Source organism: Fukomys damarensis, unplaced genomic scaffold (genome assembly GCF_012274545.1).
Source record: "Fukomys damarensis isolate Sample0158 unplaced genomic scaffold, DMR_v1.0_HiC HiC_scaffold_11, whole genome shotgun sequence".
NCBI lineage: Eukaryota > Metazoa > Chordata > Mammalia > Rodentia > Bathyergidae > Fukomys > Fukomys damarensis.
In genome coordinates this window covers 9,185,355-9,204,016 of record NW_022900923.1, presented here as the reverse complement: position 1 = coordinate 9,204,016, position 18,662 = coordinate 9,185,355, and the positions used below count along the sequence as shown (strand labels likewise).

The following is an 18,662-nucleotide window of genomic DNA, read 5'->3' as shown; positions in this document are numbered from 1 at the left end:
CAGAGTTCTTTGCTGAACGTGGTGACAGCAGCATGAGCCACACTGAGGTGGGCTGAAAAGTAAGGCTGGGTGAAGGAGCAGAGATGAGTACAGATAACACATTCCAGATCTTTTGCCGTAAAATGAAACAAAAAAATGGAAAGGTGGCTATGGGCGGAAGAGAAACCGAACTTATTAGAGAAACTAAAGATATTGTATAGCTTTGTCAGTGTAGACTGGAGATTTCAGATGATAATTTTAAATTGGAATGAGTCACCATAATTACAAAGTTTCTTTAGTAATCTAACTGTGAAAGTATAGGGAAGGCAAAAGGTTAGATTCATCAAAATATCATATTTTACCAGGAGGATGTTACAGAAAGAGAAAAGCATGAAATAGAAGCTTGATGAACAATTGCGTGATGCAAAGAAATGATAGCCAGAGATTTAGCTCAGTGGTGCCACCACCTACCTTGACAGCACAAGGTCCTGAAGTTGATCCCCAGTACCAAAAAAAAAAAAAAAGATAACTTCTAAGGAGATGGATATACTGCTTATCGTAATTTGATCATTACGCATTGTACAGTGTGTGTAATTATTACATGTACACCATAAACGTGTGTCAGGAACAGGGAAAGGGGATGTTACTAGAACCTCTGCATCAGGTCCTAGTCTCCTGTGAGCCATGACAGCACAAGGCGAATTAATTTGTTATACAGGACAGATAGGAAAAATGAGACTTTGAGAAGAAGCTGAGCTTGGGCCCCATCCATGCCACTCTGGGCAGCAAAGAAAGCCCCCAAACCTGCCACCTTTTATTTCGTACATCAGGAGACACAAATGTAACAGAGAGTTCAGTACACCGGGAGAAATAAAGGTAACAGATGACTAGGGTGGCAATCCTAGAATGAGGAACTATGCAGATGAAGATTTTGTTCCTCCCAGGATGTCTCCAGCTGGTGCAGTCTTGTCCTGGAGCATCACAGCCTCACCAGACCATTGAGGTCCTAGCTGTGACCGGAGGCCAAAATGGAGCTATGTCTCGAAATGCCATAGCTGGCCTGTATGCAGGAGAACTAGGCCTAATCAAATGATTTTCCCCACAAATTTTGTAGAGTTGCTCCCAACAAATGCGTGTGTTTATTATGTGTCAATTTTAAAAAGAGATGTCTGGGAAGATAATGAAGAATTGGTTTATTGTTATGAAAGTCAAACATTTTTTTTAGAATAATTCCGTAAAATATGCCATTTTAAATGAAAATGGTAAACACCTACTGCCATAATGAAAAATGGATAGTTGTTTATGGATAATGGACCAAGTCTGATTGAGTTTGCTGGCCTTTTGTAAAGTGTGACTGAGTTTAAAACTAACAAACAAAAACATCTCAGCACTGCCAAAGTCTTGCAGGTATCATGGATTGCAAAGCTGAACTGTGCTTGTTACACTGAACTTCAGCATCACAAAATACTGCAAATACTTTTTTTAAAAAATGAGAGTGAAAGGGTCATAAGATCGATGATTTTAAAATGTTGATGAAGTCAAAGGGAGAACTGAAAGCCAATGAGCTGGATGGAGAAGTGGAGGTCAGAAGCCAGGATCTTAAACATCAGCGTTTCAATTCTGCAGTTGCTGGTAATAACAAAGTCTAGGGTACATGAGAATGGGCTGCTAGAGAGAGAAGGAAGAGGGGATCCATGGAGGCATGAGGGTAAGGAAAACGATACTCAGCATTAGCAAAGTACAGAAGAAACGAGTGAAAAACGCTAGAAGGGTGAATATGTGTAAGTGCATACTGGCTGTGCAACACAACAGTAATAATGGCTTCTGAGATTTAAAATATATGCAAAGTCAAAATACATGCAAACATAGCCCCAGAAGCGCAAGGGAGGAAGTGAAATTGGAATGTGTCAGTTCTTTGTACTGTCTAGGATGGGATAGAAGTGCTAGTTTCTGGTAACTCAAGGAAACCATTATGAAGTCCATGATAACCACTAAAAAGGTGGATTAGATGAATTTAAAACCAATGGCATGATGATATTTTAAACCCAAATATATTAGAAATTCTACTAAATGTAAATTATCTTAAGTTCTCCCAACTAAACGAAAAAAATATCAGGCCACAGCAAGTTTGACAGTAAGCAAAGGAATGATCATTTCATCCACGCTGTATTAGCCAAAGGAAAATTGTTATAGCTACACTATTAACAAGAAGTCTTCCATACAAAAAGAATTAGCAGAGATAAAGATAGCCATTTCATAATAATCAGAAAATCAATAGAACAGGCAGTTATAACTGTCTTAATTTTTCATGGAGCCCAAACCGTTCCAAACTATGAAAACCAAAAACTGGTAGAGCTAAAGGAAAAATACTTCTAATCACAGAGATTTGCTAACATTAAGAAAGTAATACAGCATGCACATGAGAAAAATGAATAGATAGGAGATGTAATCGTGACCTGAGTAATATACAGAGGGCACAGCAACTAAAAGAATGTGTACTCTTTCCAAGTGGAGTATCTAAATAGACTATATGCTGATCCATAAAACAAATCTCAACACATTTCAGAGAATTTAGATTATACAGCATATGATTTTTGACTACAGAAATTAACATCAAGCTAGAAATCAGTGTCAAAAAGATAATTAGAAAAACATCAAATGATTGGAAATGAAGCATTTTACTACTTATTATAAGTCAACTGGGTCAACAAAGAAACCACAATGTAAATAAGGAAATAAAACCTCCATAATACAAAACACCAGAATTTGTAGGGTGCAGGTGCACTAGTGCTAAGAGGGAAAGAATAGCCTAAATGCATAAGTGAGAATAGAAGAGAAATGAAAAACAACCCCACCTGTACATCCTTCTCAAGAAACATTTAAGTTCAAGAAAGCAGAAAAGACAAAATATCAGGAATGAAAAAAAAATCATGCAGAGACAGTAGATGTTAGAGATGTTTGAAAGATAGTAAAGTGTTATGAACAAGTTGTGTCACAAAATGTGAAAATGTAGATGAAACGGACAAATACCGTGGGATTACTTAGCACACAGACCTAGAGAGGCAGTGCTCCCGTGGGCTGGCTGCGGAGATTGGAGGCCATCACATGTGAAACCCCTGGCGTGAGGTCCGCATGTATTCAGCTCCTGGTAGAGGGCGGGCTGTCATCATTGGAACTGTTACTGTTGGTGGAAAGAAGCTCCAGGAGCCTCTGTAAAACGGCAGTCAGTAGAGTGGTTTAAGGACTCTTGGCATGTTTTTGTGACTTTCCTGTGAGATGCAGTGGTGAAGCACAGCCCGTTGGGTTCCCACCTGTGACAAAGAGTTGTACGGGTGGCTGGGAGAGTTACCATGTTCCCTGTCCACTAAAATGTCACAGTTCCATGAAAAAGTATGACAAAATACTTGAGATAATCAACTAGAAAGGGAAATGCTTGTTTTGGCCCAGGATTCCGCAGATATCAGAACCTGGTTGAGTGGCTTCATTCCTCATGATCCTGCAGTGAAGCAAAACACCAGCTTGTGGGGCATGCAGCAGAGCAAAACTGTATACCTCGTGTTGGCCAGGAACCAGACAGCAAGAAAGGAGAAGCCGCAGTCCCAGAATCCTTTTCAAGGGGACACCGCCAATGACCTAACTTCCTCTTGCTAGCCCCTCCCCCACTTTTTTGAGATAAGGTCTCTCTGTGTAGTGCAAGCTGACCTTGAACTCACTATGTAGCTCAGGCTGAGTTTAAACTCACAGCAGTCTTCCTGCCTCAGCCTGCCAAGTGCTGGGATTATAGGGGTGCACCACCACGCCCAGCAAGACCCTGCCTCTTATAGTGCCCCCCACCATAGTGCCAAGGGCTGAGGACCAAATCTTTCGTACATGGGCTTTTTGGAGGACACTCATCCAAACAAAAGCAGCTATGTCGGGGCGTTAGTCTGTGAGATGCCTTCCTGACTAAAATTAGAGCACTGGGGCGCCTGACCACAAGCTTCAGAGGAAAACCCCAAACCCTTGAATAGGAAATAGTTCAGTGAGATTTGGCATTGTGGGAAATGCTCTCTAATTCCTGGCTCAGTCTAAAGCAGTGCCTTCAAAAATCCCTTTTTCTTCTCTTTTTTAATGAGGCCAAATCAATTATTAAATATCACCACCAATCATATTGCTCCGAATCTGTGCTGTGTCCAACATTTCCTTTGTAATTAGACCTTTTGTAGCTGCCCAGTTCCCTTCCCAGACTGTCTTTTATTAAGCTGAGCTGGAACTCAACACAGGCCCTGAGGTGTTCCCCAGAGACAGCCTCAGCCTCTGAGGTAACTGACGGGAGGGCAGAGTTGTTTTAATTAACTTTCTGCCTTCTGCCTTCATGACCTCTACTTCCACCCCTCACCTTGAACATTCTTTTGTTTTTCTGGGTTATATTTTCCCTCCATTCTTAAGGGAGAGATTTTCCACTTCTGGGCCTTCAGAAGGGAAAGCCCCTCACTTTCCTTACACACTCACTCCAACCTTTAAAGAGCCCTGTATCTTTGAGTGGGAAAGGAAAAACTCCACAAGCTTTCCTTACCAAAACTAAAATGGAGTCCATTTTAGCATCCGCATGACTTAGGAGCATCAACTCAATTCTGAGGTCATTACATTCACTTTTAAGCGATACACAAGTCGTTAACTGCCCAGCCTGTGTCATTCCAGCACAGCTGCTGAAGGAGCTAAAAATGATAAATCATGAACAACCCTAAAGAAAAAATGTTTGGGGAAACCAGTGAGGATGGAACAACCGAACAGCAGAGCTGGCGAACGGGATGGGGCCATGAGTCCGGGGCTGGTGCTCTGGGGGAGACAGGTGCTCTAGGGAGGAACTGGGGATCCAGGGACAACCAGGGAAGAGGCCTGTGAGCCAGGGCAGCACCTCTCCGAACTGTCAGAGGAAGGGGGAAAGGAAGTGAAAAGGACTAAGACACACTGTGTGCATGTCCCAGCTCCCCACCAGAGACTGGAATCCTCATCCACTGAGGACATACACTGATACAGTTTTAGGTTTGTTTTTAAGAGTCACACAGAAGAAAGCTTCTTATCAAATAGTCGTGAACGAGGCAGAGAAAGCTGCATGTGGCCCCAGAGAGTAGGTACCAATGCAGAACCCCCACGGTGCCCTTCCATCTGCTCCCACGAGAGCCGGCCACGATGCCTGCCACTGTCCCTGATGTGTCCCCGCTCCTTCACTTGGCTCCATAACTCTACACAGCCTGGTGGTTCCACCTCCCACATGCTCAGGTCTGAGGGTTTGTTTCTTTACTGTTAGCATTCTGTGGCCTAAAAACGTTTGACTTTTCCAGACAACTCTCACAGGGCGTTCCTCAGATGTTGGCTTCTTACACAAAATGTTTCTCATCATTAATTTTCTCTCTCATGTTAATCTTTTTCTTTTTTAACTTTCCGTGCTTTGAGTTGGATCATGGAAACTCTTCAGTTCGATGTTAGCATGTCCTGAGCACCTCTCTGTGGTACTTGTAGGACTGTCTGCTGCTTACCAAGGAGGACGGCCATTGTCCCCTCTAAGAAGGTTGTATTCTCAGCCCTCAGCCCATCTGCAGGACACTACCATAGGGGTAGAGGATCTGAGACCTACAGGAAGGACGTGTAGCAAGAGCGTCACACCACGAATCCAGCACCCTTGACTCTGAAGGGCTTCTGGCATTAGATGCTTTGTCCTTTTAGATGCCTCATTCCCCTGACAGTCACTGGCCATGTGGTCATAGTGAACATGGCTAGCATTTCCTCACTAGTAGATTTTCTCAGCACTAGGTAGTCTCTTTTCCTAAATATGACTCGTATTGCTCTGTGTGCAATCAGGAGATAGAAACCACACAGCCACTTAAACCAGAGGAAATTGAACGTAAAGAAGACTTATTGTGATTCAAAAGTGACAGTCAGGTCTAGGAAAGTTTTCTGTCACCCACCCAGACACACTGAGGAGAAGCAGCCGCAGTGCACAGGAGTCGGCTGGTTTAATTGGGCTGGAGCTGGTGTGTGGAAAGTAGCTCTCCAGAGCACAGGTGATCCATGACGGGCAGGCAGCTACGTGATCTGCAGAGGGCACAGGGCTTGGTAGGAACCCTCCTCTGAGGAGAGTTGCCAGGAAAATTCAGGGTGTTATTTGGGAATAAAAGGTTGTGTGGGATAAACTAATGCTAAGGGATATACTTACAGTGTGGCTTACCGGAAATTCAGGTTTCATTTCGAACCTTGTTTTTTCTGAGTCTCACAATCCTCTGCTGTGATCCCGGTAAAGCACAGGTGAGTTGGGGCAGGTGCGTCCTCACACCCACACCTCTGACCTCCGTGGGCCAACTGGGAGGGGCACAAGAGCCCTCCCTTCTGCACTGTGCCCAACTAGAAAACCCTGGTAACAGCGCTCAACCTTCTGCTCACTGTGGAGGAGAAACGTTTGCAGGGTTTCCTTCTACTGCCACAGAGCGGAAGCTGAAGGGCGAATTTCATCAGAGAGGCCATAAATTGCTAACTACACATGAAAACTTATTCTTTTCCCAGCCAACTGCAGAAGGGGTTTCTTTGCCCATTTTATAAAGTCCCTTCCTTTGATGTAACATATAAATCCACCCACACTAATCATATACAATTTCCACAGGCTAAAAAAGAGATACCATACTATCTCTGATATGTACAGGATCAGGGAATTTGGCAACTACTTCTCTGAACTCCTTGTTATTTTTTTTTTTTTTTACTCCAATCGTTGTAAAGAAAAACAGTTGAAATCATTTAAGAGAAATTCCTGGAAGTGCATCTCATAACACTCGTACACATGCTTTCTGCTCCATGGTTAGTGGTGAGAAGAGAGGAAACTTGTCTCTGTGAGAAAAGCAATAATAACAACGTCATATTCTGGATTCTTTCTAAATTTAAAGTGGGCAATTAAAGTTACCAGCTTGAAAGATCAATTGATTGTGAGTCAAATTCTGGACCTTCAATCCAGAGCATACTTTGGAAGTGCGTTACATTTTTCTAATGAAGGGATTATAAGTGGAAGACTTGTAAAGTTGAAAAGGAATCACCACTCGAACATATGTACCACCCTTTTAGCCAAATCTGCCCCCTTCCCCTACCCATGGAGAACCCTTATTTTTAGATGATGATGATTCTCCCCCACCCCTGCCAGGAATTGTATCTTTGAAATAGAACAATTTTTTTTAAAAGGCTATTCAGAAATTGTTTTATTTTAGAACAAAAGGTTTCCCATGATGCAAACCTCCCTGTGAACACTTTCATAGTACTTAAATTTTTTTTTTTTTTGGTACTGGGGATCAAACTTGGGTCCTTGGATAGTACTTAAATTTCACTGACCTCTAAATATAAGGCTTGTAAATTAGACACTCGTTTCTATGTGTTTTTGTTTTTGTTTTCCCAAAAGCAAAAGTAATTTCTTCCAGAGACTGGGGAGAAACTATTCCTACTCTTGACTAGATGACTGCTATTTTAAAAGTTACATAAGAAGCTTTGGGGTCGGGGGAGCTCAGTGGTAGAATTGACTGCCCTGGCTTTGGTCTCCAGCGCTGCCATACATAAAATTTCAGACCAAATTGTACATACATTTTCAGGGTAAGCTGTAGTTGCTGGGGGCTCTTGTTCACATTAGATGCCTCTGAAACATTGCTTTTAACCCAGTGTCTGTTCAGGTTGCTATAACAAAATACCACAGAATGGGTAGCTTCTAAGCAACACAAATTTATTCCCTCAGTTCAGGGAGCTGGAAAGTCAGCAGTCAAGGCACCATCAGATTTGATGAACCCATTTTCTGGTTCGTAGATGGCACTTTCTTGCCATGCCCTTGCGTGGAAGAGGAGGAAGATCCCTTGGGCCTCGTGCTTTATAAGGGCACTAATCCCAGTCGCAAGGGGTCACATTCAGATCAGAGCCTCCACCACAGTCCCTTGTGCATGCGTTAGAGAAATGTGCACCCTGAGCACTGTGACTATGAAAAACAAAAGCTTGGGTTAAATACTTTCCTCCATGCAAATCAGTCTATGAGGATGCAGTAGGGGTTTCCTGGAGAATTGCTCCCCAGGCTACACTGGCTGACCTAGGGGGAACTGATTAAAATACTGCTTCAGACAGTGTGCTATCTGGGAGGCATGTAACAGGGACCTGTTAGTGGATGGACAGGACGTTAACAGCTTCAAAAAGAGCAAGGAGCAAGCTGGGCGTGGTGGTGCACACCTATAATCCCAGCACTCAGGAGGCTGAGGCAGGAGGATCACTGTGAGTTCCAGGTCAGTCTCAACTACATAGTGAGACCCTGTCTCAAAAAACCCAAAAAAATAAATAAATAAATAAAATAAAATAAGAGCAAGGAGCATAGCAGCACCTACTCCAGCTCCCTCTGTAAACAGGGCCTGCACCTGCTTCCTCTATGTTTCCATTGCCTTAGTAAGATAGACACCCACATTCTCTCCCTCTCTCCTGTCTTACTCCTCTGGCTCTTGTTTTCTTGTTTCTTTCCAATACTGGGAACACTTCCCATCTTAAATCTCTGAGTTTCTCCTTTGAATGAAGACTTTGCAGGTCTGCACACTGGGTTTTCTGCTGGAAATTCTGCATCACCATTAATCATCAAAAATTTAATTTTAAAACCTGAACATTTCCTCCTGGCTATATAATACAATTGATTTCCCCTGTGAGTATTAAGGAAGCTGGATTGCTGCCCTCATGGCGCTTATAATCCAGCAGAGAAGACAAATGCTAAACAAGAAAAGACTCATGAAAGGGAGCTCGCAAAGGGTGGCTGCACAGGACTCACATGTCTGAGCGCCTCCCTCCTGCAGGTGCCTCCACCTCCATCAGCTGAGCCCCCTCTTGCTTCGTCACTATTGTGCGCAGAAGAAACCTGAGGCATAGGAAGCTAAAGGACGTGTTCAGGGCTCTCAGCTCCTGGGTGGGAGAAGCAGGATTTGGACCAGGGAGTCTGACTTCCAGGCCTTCAAGTCTACACCAGGGACTGACTAGAGACGAATCCCACGGAATTTTTCTTCTGGAGACTTCTCACCTCCTCCTTCCCCTTCTGTGGTCTCCGTTCCCGTCCCATTAGATACACTGGTGGAATTGGGAGCAGAGAAAAGAACAAAAAGGAAACTTACCCTTCTTCCCCTTCCCTGAGTTCTGTGATAAGCTGGTAAAGAAACAAATACCGTCTCGTTCGTAGTGGAAGATAGTGCTGTAATTTTTCTCTGGAAGAAAGAATGTTGAAGCTATTAGTTCTTGGAGAAAGGGACGAATGATGTGTCAGCATCTGGGAGTTTTGTTTAAATCGTGTTAGTCAGGTTCTGTCTAAGTGCCCAGTTTTCCCTTCTGTTGTGAGATTCAGCTTGGAATGGAACTGTCTTCAAAGTTTAACTTCACTGTGCCTCCCGCATGAAAGTATTGTTCTCATTTATTTCTTTTATGATGCTGAGTCCTTTGCTGCTTTAGTGTGTTCACTCTGATTGCGCCAGAGGCTACATGATGTCCTCTGTCGTTTATTCATTCAGTCTTTCCGTCCTTTTCGCGTCGGTCGGGCTCCTGTACGGGACCAGCTCCAAGCTCCTTGGAGTTAATACACAAAGCTCAGCCTCTCAAGGAGCCCGCGTGGTTCCCCCTTCCTGCCTCCCTGTCTCCTCTCCCCCTTCGTCCTTGTTGCTCCTTTACCCTCTGTTAAGGAAGAATATTAGATAGCATCTCGTTAGAAATCTTTCTCCCATAATAGATTCAAGAATCACTGCTTCTCCAAGTAACACCCGATGGACGTCAGGATATTGCAGATCGCTGTGCAGTTCTGAAAGGAGACGAGGAATCCAGAGTTCCCAGTAGAAACCCTTGGGTCTCAGCTCACTTCCTGGAGGTGGGGATCGGGAAGTCAGTCCTTTCCGCTGAGACTCGGTCCCCTGTACCCATCATGGTAAAACCAGAGAACAAGTGAACACTCTATAATTCTTTAACATCTTTGTTATGTTTAAAAAACTGCACAAACATAGAGATGTATTGCCTTTAATCATTTGTTGATTCTTTTTTCTTTTGATGAATGAGGTTGAACAAGGCCATAAAAAACTTGACCTGGTTTTTTTCTCCTTCAAATACACATATTCTACAAGAACGTAATGGCTATGCATGCCTTATGTTCTTAATTAATATTTCCTTCAATAAAGTACATACATTTGACCCAGCTATTCCCCTGCTGGGTATCTTCTCAAAAGAATAAAAGCATCATACCACTGCCATATATGTGCCCCATGTAATAGCGGCAGTTTGTAATAGCTAAAACTTGGAAACAGCGTGATTGCCCATCAACTGGAGACTGGATAAAGATGTTTTTATATATGAGTACTACTCAGCCATAAAGAATGAGAAACTAGAGACATTTATAGCTAAGTGGATGCATTGAGGCCATAAAAGAATAAAAGCATCATACCACTGCCATATATGTGCCCCATGTAATAGCGGCAGTTTGTAATAGCTAAAACTTGGAAACAGCGTGATTGCCCATCAACTGGAGACTGGATAAAGATGTTTTTATATATGAGTACTACTCAGCCATAAAGAATGAGAAACTAGAGACATTTATAGCTAAGTGGATGCACATTGAGGCCATACTCTTCAGTGAAATAACTAAGACATGTGTGAATACCGAATAGTTTCTCTGGTGTAAGAAACTGAAAGTGTAAATACGGATCAAAATGCATAACAAATAATGTGAAATAGGTCAAAAATGTCCAAAGGGGAGGTGGAAGGCGTAGGGGAAAAGAAAAAGGGAAAGGTATAAACACAAGAACAGAAAAAAATGGAAACAAAGTCTTTGTAAATAGGGAGGGGTGGAGAGGTTGAAGGGAGGGCAGGGAAATGGGAAAAAAATAACCAAGATGGATTATGTAAAGGCAAGAATTCCCAATAATGAATGTCAACATATTGTATACCTAAAATGTACCAGTAAAATTAAGGAATTAAAAAAATAAGTACCCTCAAAATTACCTAGGTATTTAGACACCACCGTCACCACATTTGTAAGTGGCTTTTTAAAATTTGACCATTTCTTGGAGGAATTTATACTTTGTTAGAAAACACAAAAATGATTTTATTTTTACCTACATATTTGCTAGATATACAAGTTTCCCTTCCACTGTTTTTCAGTTTTTATTGTTACTATTAAAATACCTAGTATAACTCAGATTAATTTATCTTTTTGATCATTTGTTATCATTTTTATTTGATCATTTCACTTTGACAGTTTTTAGAATTGCTGTTTATTTTTAGTATTCTAAAAACTTACTGTGGTACATATGTGAGTCTTTTCTATTTCTTTCTAGGAATTGATAGGCTTTTAAATTTAAAACATATGCCCTTCAGTTCTTAGAAATTTTCTTTTATTATTCACTTTGTGATTTCTTCTCCTCTGATTTTCTCTGTAGAATTGCTATAATAGGATTTTTAATATCTTAGTGAAACTCTGGTATTTCTTACCTTCTTTTGTGCTTACATTTATCATGTTTTTCTTTTCCTCCTACATTTAGCAAGGTCTTTTTTTCCTTTAAGACTTTGATTGAAACATGAGCCCACCTAGATTTCTCCTCCATGCATCAACTTTTCAATCACTGTGTTAATCTGTGTGGTAAGCACATTACCTTATTTGAATTTCTGGATCATCATTTCAGTTTTCATTGCTGCCAATCATGAAGTAGATCGCCTTGATTTATTTTTGTTTGGGATTTAAAACTTGTAAGGACACTGCTATGTTAATCATCTTTCACCACGGTGGTAAAATACCTGCTAGGAACAATTTGTAAGGAGGAACTGGTATTTATTTTGTCTCACAGTTTCAGAGGGTTCAGTCCATGGTTTCTTGGTCTCATTTCTTTTGGGCCTGTGATGAGGCAGCACCTTTGGTAGAGCAAAGCTGCTCATCTTCTGTGGCCAGGGAGCAAAGAGAGAGAGGAGTGGTCTAAGGTCGCAGTATCCTCTTCCGGGATGCCCCCGGTGGCCTAATTTTCTCCCACTTCCTAAAGTTTCCACCAGCTCCCACTAGTGCCACAAGCTGGGGACCAAGCCTTTAACACAGGCACCTTCCAGGGACATTCGAGGTCAGACTGTAACACTTGCCTTGGATCATTCCTTTGAAACATCTTTGTGAATGTCCCAGAGAATTCCAGTGTCTTCCATTTAATCTGATGAGTGGCTCCCATATGCTTTTCTACTTCGTGAGCTTCCTTAGCTTGCCGATGTAGTAGCTGAGACATCGCACACAATGTAATCGGGTGTGACGCCTCCGAATCCTGGAAGATGAGTCTTCTGGCTCTGTTGAACAGCAAACGGGAAAGGAAATAGAGCAATGTGGGCTGGAACCCACAAACCTTCCCCAGCTCTCCTGGGTTTCCCAGCAACAGTGGTAACCCTGAGAGTCTGCTCGCTTGTAGAGAACAATAGAACTGGCACAGAAGCCTGAGAAGTGTCCCTCATCCCCCACTCCCCAACTCAGTGGCTATGTCAACAGCTGAGTGACCTCAGTGGGAAGGGAAAGAGAAGTCATATGCTTGTGCTCCATCCTCCAAGCTCCCAGACCTGTCGTTTTCTCTTATAACCAGTGAGCCGCTGTAGGGTTTTTGTTGAGCTGCTTTGAGTGCAGTTTGCTTGTTATTTTATGATGCTGGTTCATGTCCCCATGGTCTCAGCCTTGCTCTCTACCGTTGAGCCTCCTTCCCAGTCCCAATTAGTCTTATTTTATTTTTAAAGTAATCCTAGTTTTCAGTAAAGTTGAAGTTTCACCAGTGTCCACTGTGTTACCGCACTTTATAGCTTTTTATAAGTTGCATATATTTTTAACGTAGCTCATATTATAAGGCAGAAAAGTTGCTGGCATCATGCTTTCAGGGACTCTGGACGTAAACATGGAGATAGAGTCTTCTTTCTGTCATGGAGATCCAGGAGGAGTATGAATCTTTATTTTACCAGTGTACTAACTTACTCCTTTTTATGTCATTCTGATGAGTATTTGAAACTGGTTTTTTTTTAATCTTCACATTTTGTAACCATTTAGTCATGTAACTAGAACTTTGCTTTAAAAATATTGTGTAAATATTTTGGCTAAGAGAATATTTTGGTCAAGTACAAAAATATTCATATAAAGATTGTAGACGCTCTAAAACTATGTATGCACACAACAACGGCAATATTACATGGTTATTCATAAGAAAAACTTAGTGAACAAGAAGAACCCTTCTAAAACCAGCTTAAACATTTATTCTAATGATTTAGAAGAATTCAGAGCAAAACATAGAACTGGTCTAAGGGATCAGGACAATCACAGACTCTTCCTGCCATCTCATTGTCCACTTCTCTCTTCATGAGCATTGTCCTTCTAGCCTATTCTAACCTCCCCTCTCCCTCTGTCTCTGTCCCTCTGTCCCTCTCTGTCTCCCTGCTCCCCGCTGTAGTCAGTGCTCTAGTTTGAACCCAGAACCTTGTGCATTCTGGGCAAGTGCTCTACACTATACTACCAGTCCTTTATATAACATTCCTTACGTTTTTCCCAAGAGTTAGAGGTTACATTCATGGCATAAATATCTCCCCGTCCTTTCTAATATTGTAGCACACATCCTTACAATCCAGTATTGTGTATTCCTGGTAATGAAGATTCTGACAATGAGATGTGCCCTGGAAGATATTATCTCCATTAATATTGAATATCTGAAGACAGGATCACTTAGTTCATTGGGAGCGTGTGTGCATGGGTTTGCTCTCTTTATTTTTTTTTTGTTTTGTTTTATTTTTGTTTTGGGGTCCTGGGGATTGAACTCAGGACCTTGCACTTTCGAGGCAGGTATGCTCTCTCTAGAAGAATGGACTTGCAGCAGAAATGTTTTTAAATTACTCTGCATTGACTGGACTAATAATGCTTCTTCTCAGAGGTCCTAAATGCATATAAAGGGGGTAATGCTTAGAAGTTTGACACTGGATTCTGCCACATTCATATTAAAACAGTTGGTCAACTGCAGCTCTTTAAATGTATTTTTGGTTTTAACAGTGGTCTCATTGATTCAGGTAACCATTTGTAGGTATTGACTAATCCTTGCTTAAATTAAAACCTACGGAATAGAGAAAGACCATTAAGAGACCAAATCTAAATTAAATAATAAAGCAGGAAATGAAGAGGCAAAGGCCAGTATATGGCTGGAATCCAGTATGTACGCTCCAAAGCCCGTTGTTTGGAAGGCCGGGTTGCCTTCAGGGGGTCCGGAGGGCTCTGACGTCCTCCGTGGCCCCTTCCCCTCTGGCTCTTTCTTCCTCCTCTCTCAGCTTCCTGGTTGCCATGAGGTGAGCAGTTTCTTCCACCTCGCCCTTAAGCCATGATGCTGGTGCCTTGGCACCAACTGACTATGGACTAAAACTCCTGCAATCATGAACCAAAATAAATCCTTCTTCCTTTAAGTCATTTTTCTCAAGTTATTTGGTCACAGAAATGCAAAGCTAACATAAGAAGTGAAGGGATGAAAGGGTGAAGGTGCCGAAAGTGTAAGAAGGCCAATTTCTTTATGGGTAGAGTTGTAATACTGATCTATTGATTGCAAAGCTGTGGTAAATGTATTACAAAAGAAAAATAACAAGAATGTGTCACGCACTTATTTCACCATCCAGATGGGAAGTGGCGGGGTAGGAATTCTGTACAGGTCTGGGTGACTTGAAAAGCCATGGTCTGTCACTAGAAGAGCCTAACCTGCCTATACACAGGACAAATCCTTTGGATGTTGTGTAGTCTCCTCATGGGGAGCAAAATAGTACGTTGAGGGGTCTCCGCTGTACCTCCCTAACGTGACTATTTCGCTTCCCCAGATCTCAGTTGGGCTCTATGGCAGATCGTGCATTTTGCTGCAGGTTGATGACTGTTTACCACGCAGAGCCTTGAAGCAAAAGCTGACTGAGATCTCCTTGAACTCCTAGGGGCCGAGGTGACGTACATGAACATGACCGCCTACAACAAGGGCCGGCTGCAGTCCTCCTTCTGGATTGTGGACAAACAGCACGTCTATATCGGCAGCGCCGGTCTGGACTGGCAGTCCCTGGGACAGGTAATCCCTCCACGTTATCTAAACTCAAAGGCCTGTCGGCATCAGAACATCTACTCCATGGAGTACTCAGCCACCGTCTACAGTGGTGGAGGGAACTAAAACCTACAGCATTTTAAATTTCTGTATTATTGATTTGTGGTGCTGATGATCGAACTAAGGTGTTGTTTACACGAAGCACACCATCTACCACTAAATTACACCCCAGCCCTAGTGTTTATTATCTGCAACTGTAGTTTGAAGTGGTTCACCATTGTTTAATATAGAATAATGAACCTTTCCTCCTCAATAATAATAACCAAAATAATAATCATTTCACCAAAATTATTGCTGCTGCTTTAGATCTGCGATCTACTCGCAGATTCTTTATGGTAGGCGGGCATGTAATTTACATTACCCAAACCAAAGTCTTCAGGATATATCACACATCCATGAGAAAGAGAAAAACACACCAACCCAGTATGTCAGTTATTATTTTAATAAATCTTAACATGCCAGTGTTATCTTACTCTTTGCGAATGATTAACCTCAAACGTATTGAATATACCTACAGTGACAATCATGTAGTTTTCATATATTTATTCTTGCCAGAGACAATCTGTAAAAGGTTACAAAATCTCTACCCGCTCCCATGGCAGAGGCCTGGCCAGTTAACCTTGTGTCCCAGAATGTCCACACCCCTCATCTTAACTCCACTCTTTTGACATGAAGATCCCTGATTCCAAGGAAGTTGCATTGTATATCAGTTTATCTCTTATGAGAAAGCGAGCATTGAGGTGCAGGAAATTCCTGACTGCGACAGCATCACATGGGACAGAGTAGAGGGGACATCACGTTCCTTTCGCTCAGCTCTGCACATTCGCCCTTGTGCCTCCCGATTCCCACCGCTCTGTTTTCCTCCTTAAACTGCTGCCTTCTGCACTGACTCACTGCATCTGTTTTTCTTCTTGCATGGCGAAACAGGTAAACATGCCCAGGGGTAAAAGAAATAAACCATGGGCCAAATAAATGTCAGCAGTCCAATTGTTTTCCTCTCCGCTAACGGATGGCATAGAGCAAAAGGAAAACTTACCCAAGGCGCTTTTTTCTAGTTTTGAATTTAAAGGATAGCCAAAGGAATCCAGGCTTCGGGACTGTTAGGTCTATGAAATTTCGTGATTCTTTTGAGATGAAGACATCATGAAAGATAGAAAAAGCATTGTTTATGTTATATTTGCTTAAGAAATTAGAAGGTGCTATCTACAGAATAAAAATGATACTGAACAAAATAATAATAATAAACATTGTGGCATATACACAGTGCCACGTATTACTTGGAGCTACTCAAATAGATATTTACTTTAACCCTCACAGTATTCTTAGGAGATGAATAATACTATTATTATATCTATTTTATTGCTTTAAACTGAGGTTCAGTATTTAATCTTAAGCTTGCTCTTCCAATAGTAATTTTGAGATGCAAAGTATAATATTGATTTTATAAGCTTCTTGTCAGCACACATATAAAAATGCAGATTACAACAACATTGACTGACTTCAGAAATAAGAAATAAGACAATAGTAGCATAAAATTGGAGTATTTAAGAGGAGCTGGTCGAACTTATGGAAATATCTGTTTATTTTTTGTTTTCTTTGTATTTACAAGATAGGAATCAATAAATATCTGCCCAGGAATTTGCAGTTGGATCTCCTATAAGATATGCATAAACTTGGCTCAATAACAATTGATTATTCATAAATTCTGCTAAGTGGTTTTTAACTTGAGTGTAGCTTGCTTATTTTTCCCACCACCAAATGTGCTTACCCACCACCAAAGTTGGTTTTTTTGTTGTTATTAGCTGTTATTAATGGATAAGGTGTGAAGTTCTGTGGATTCCATTTGAATGAGTTTTGAATGATGGAGGCTTAGGGGAAGTATCTTTATTTTCACCATACTACCTCCTTAAACAGACAAACATATTCAAGTATGGTTTCTCTGCTTGAAGACTACTACTTTGTCTTTGTTTTGGTTATTATTGTTTGTGTCATAGAAAAATAAATTGATCTTTCAGACGTTCATCCTTTGCCTATACAATTATTTGAATATCATTTTGTCACCATGAAATGTGAAAAATTCCCCCATTTTAACCATAGTAAATTCAGGGTAAGGATAAGTTGCAAGTGATTTCTTGTTCTTCAAGTGAGTCAAAGCCATTTACAGTCTTGCCTGGCTTACGTGTTGCCAGGTAGTACTTAGTTTACCTCCACATTACAGAGAAGAGCAGAGTGGTCCACGAGGAGTCGGCAAAAGTGAGAAAGCTTCGTAACCTGTTGCTCTGCTCACAGCCACTTGAGCTCCTTTCCTGAGGACCTTTCAACTCCTGGACTCATCTGCTGTCATTCTCAGTAGGAACTGGAGAATCGCGGCCTCTCTCATGCTACTGCATGGAGCTGGGCCTGTGGGTCTGCCGGAGGAGGTGTCCCTCTGACCTGGTCGTGTGGTCGATTCATTCTGAGCTTCTAAGCCATGTGATGAGAGGGAGAATAAACAGAGTAGATTTTTCAGGTTTTTCTCCCTCAGCTTGAATATAGCCATACAGTTATTCTTCAAAAACCTGATATTTCTTAAGTACGGAGTAAATATAATACAGGGATTAAAGATGAACTTATTTTATGGCCTACCAGAGATTCACAGATAGGAAGGCCATGAAAATGTGCTGAGCACTTCCTGCATCCTGCTAACGGAGGGAGGGGAGGGAGCCATCCTCACCAGCTAAGCCGAGGGTAGACCAGCTGGCTGGAGAAAGGCAGCGGGCGCGCATAAAAGGGAAATGGTGGGGCGTGTTTAAGCTGTAGTGATTTCAAGCCACACGGGACTCTCCATATGAACTTCTTTTGTGGAAATCTGTGTTCTTCTTTTGGCTGTGAATCTGATAGCAGGTGAGTCTCCTCGGAGGTCAGGGAACTAGATCAAGGTAGGTGACAGAAATCTCCCAAGTTACTCTTTACGTGGCAGCCACTGCGTGTGTCACTTTCTTTCACGATCATGCAGTGATACTTAGAGATTTCCTCTTTCTTGTGCTTTTCCCTAAGAACCCTTGCACACTCACCTCTTTCCCATTGTAAACGCTTGATGACATGGTGGCCATAGAGTGACAGCTCCTCTTGCTCAGCCCTTCAGGTCTGCAAACTCACTTAATCTTAGTGGAATTTCAAAGACGAATGTCCCATGTGTTCGCCTCTGTACTTCTCACCTCCTGTTGACCCACCAGGGGCTCCCTTGGCATTCTCAGCTGCAGGGAGCCCTGTGGCAAGAAAAAGAAAGGCTCCTAAGGCTTCCCACCCAGGGCTCTGCACTTGGCATCTCGGGAGTGGCGCAGAACACAGAGGAGGAAAGGAAAACCACAAAGCAAACCAAAGACCAACCAGTGTGTGAAGCTGAAAGGAAAGTACACACACTTCAAACGCCAGGGCTCTGGAGGTGGGATGCTGAATGGGAGAAGGAAAAGGTGAAAGTCATGCTTTTAGAAAAGGTTGCACCAGTAATATTTGGAACAAAGCGTCTTAGATCAGCTATTAGCCTGGCGTTGAAGGTGGGATGTAATAGGTTCTTTT

General features: G+C 42.1%; 1 protein-coding gene across 4 annotated transcripts in view; it reads left to right on the top strand.

Annotated features, from left to right (window-relative positions):
- The window catches only part of Pld5 (phospholipase D family member 5), a 307,043-nt gene that overhangs the window by 212,577 nt on the left and 75,804 nt on the right, over window positions 1-18,662 (top strand). For all 4 annotated transcript variants that reach the window (XM_033762051.1, XM_010642582.3, XM_010642583.3 and 1 more), the window contains one exon: window positions 14,944-15,071. In XM_033762051.1, the coding sequence (XP_033617942.1) occupies window positions 14,944-15,071 (128 nt within the window). The remainder of the gene's footprint in view (window positions 1-14,943; window positions 15,072-18,662) is intronic.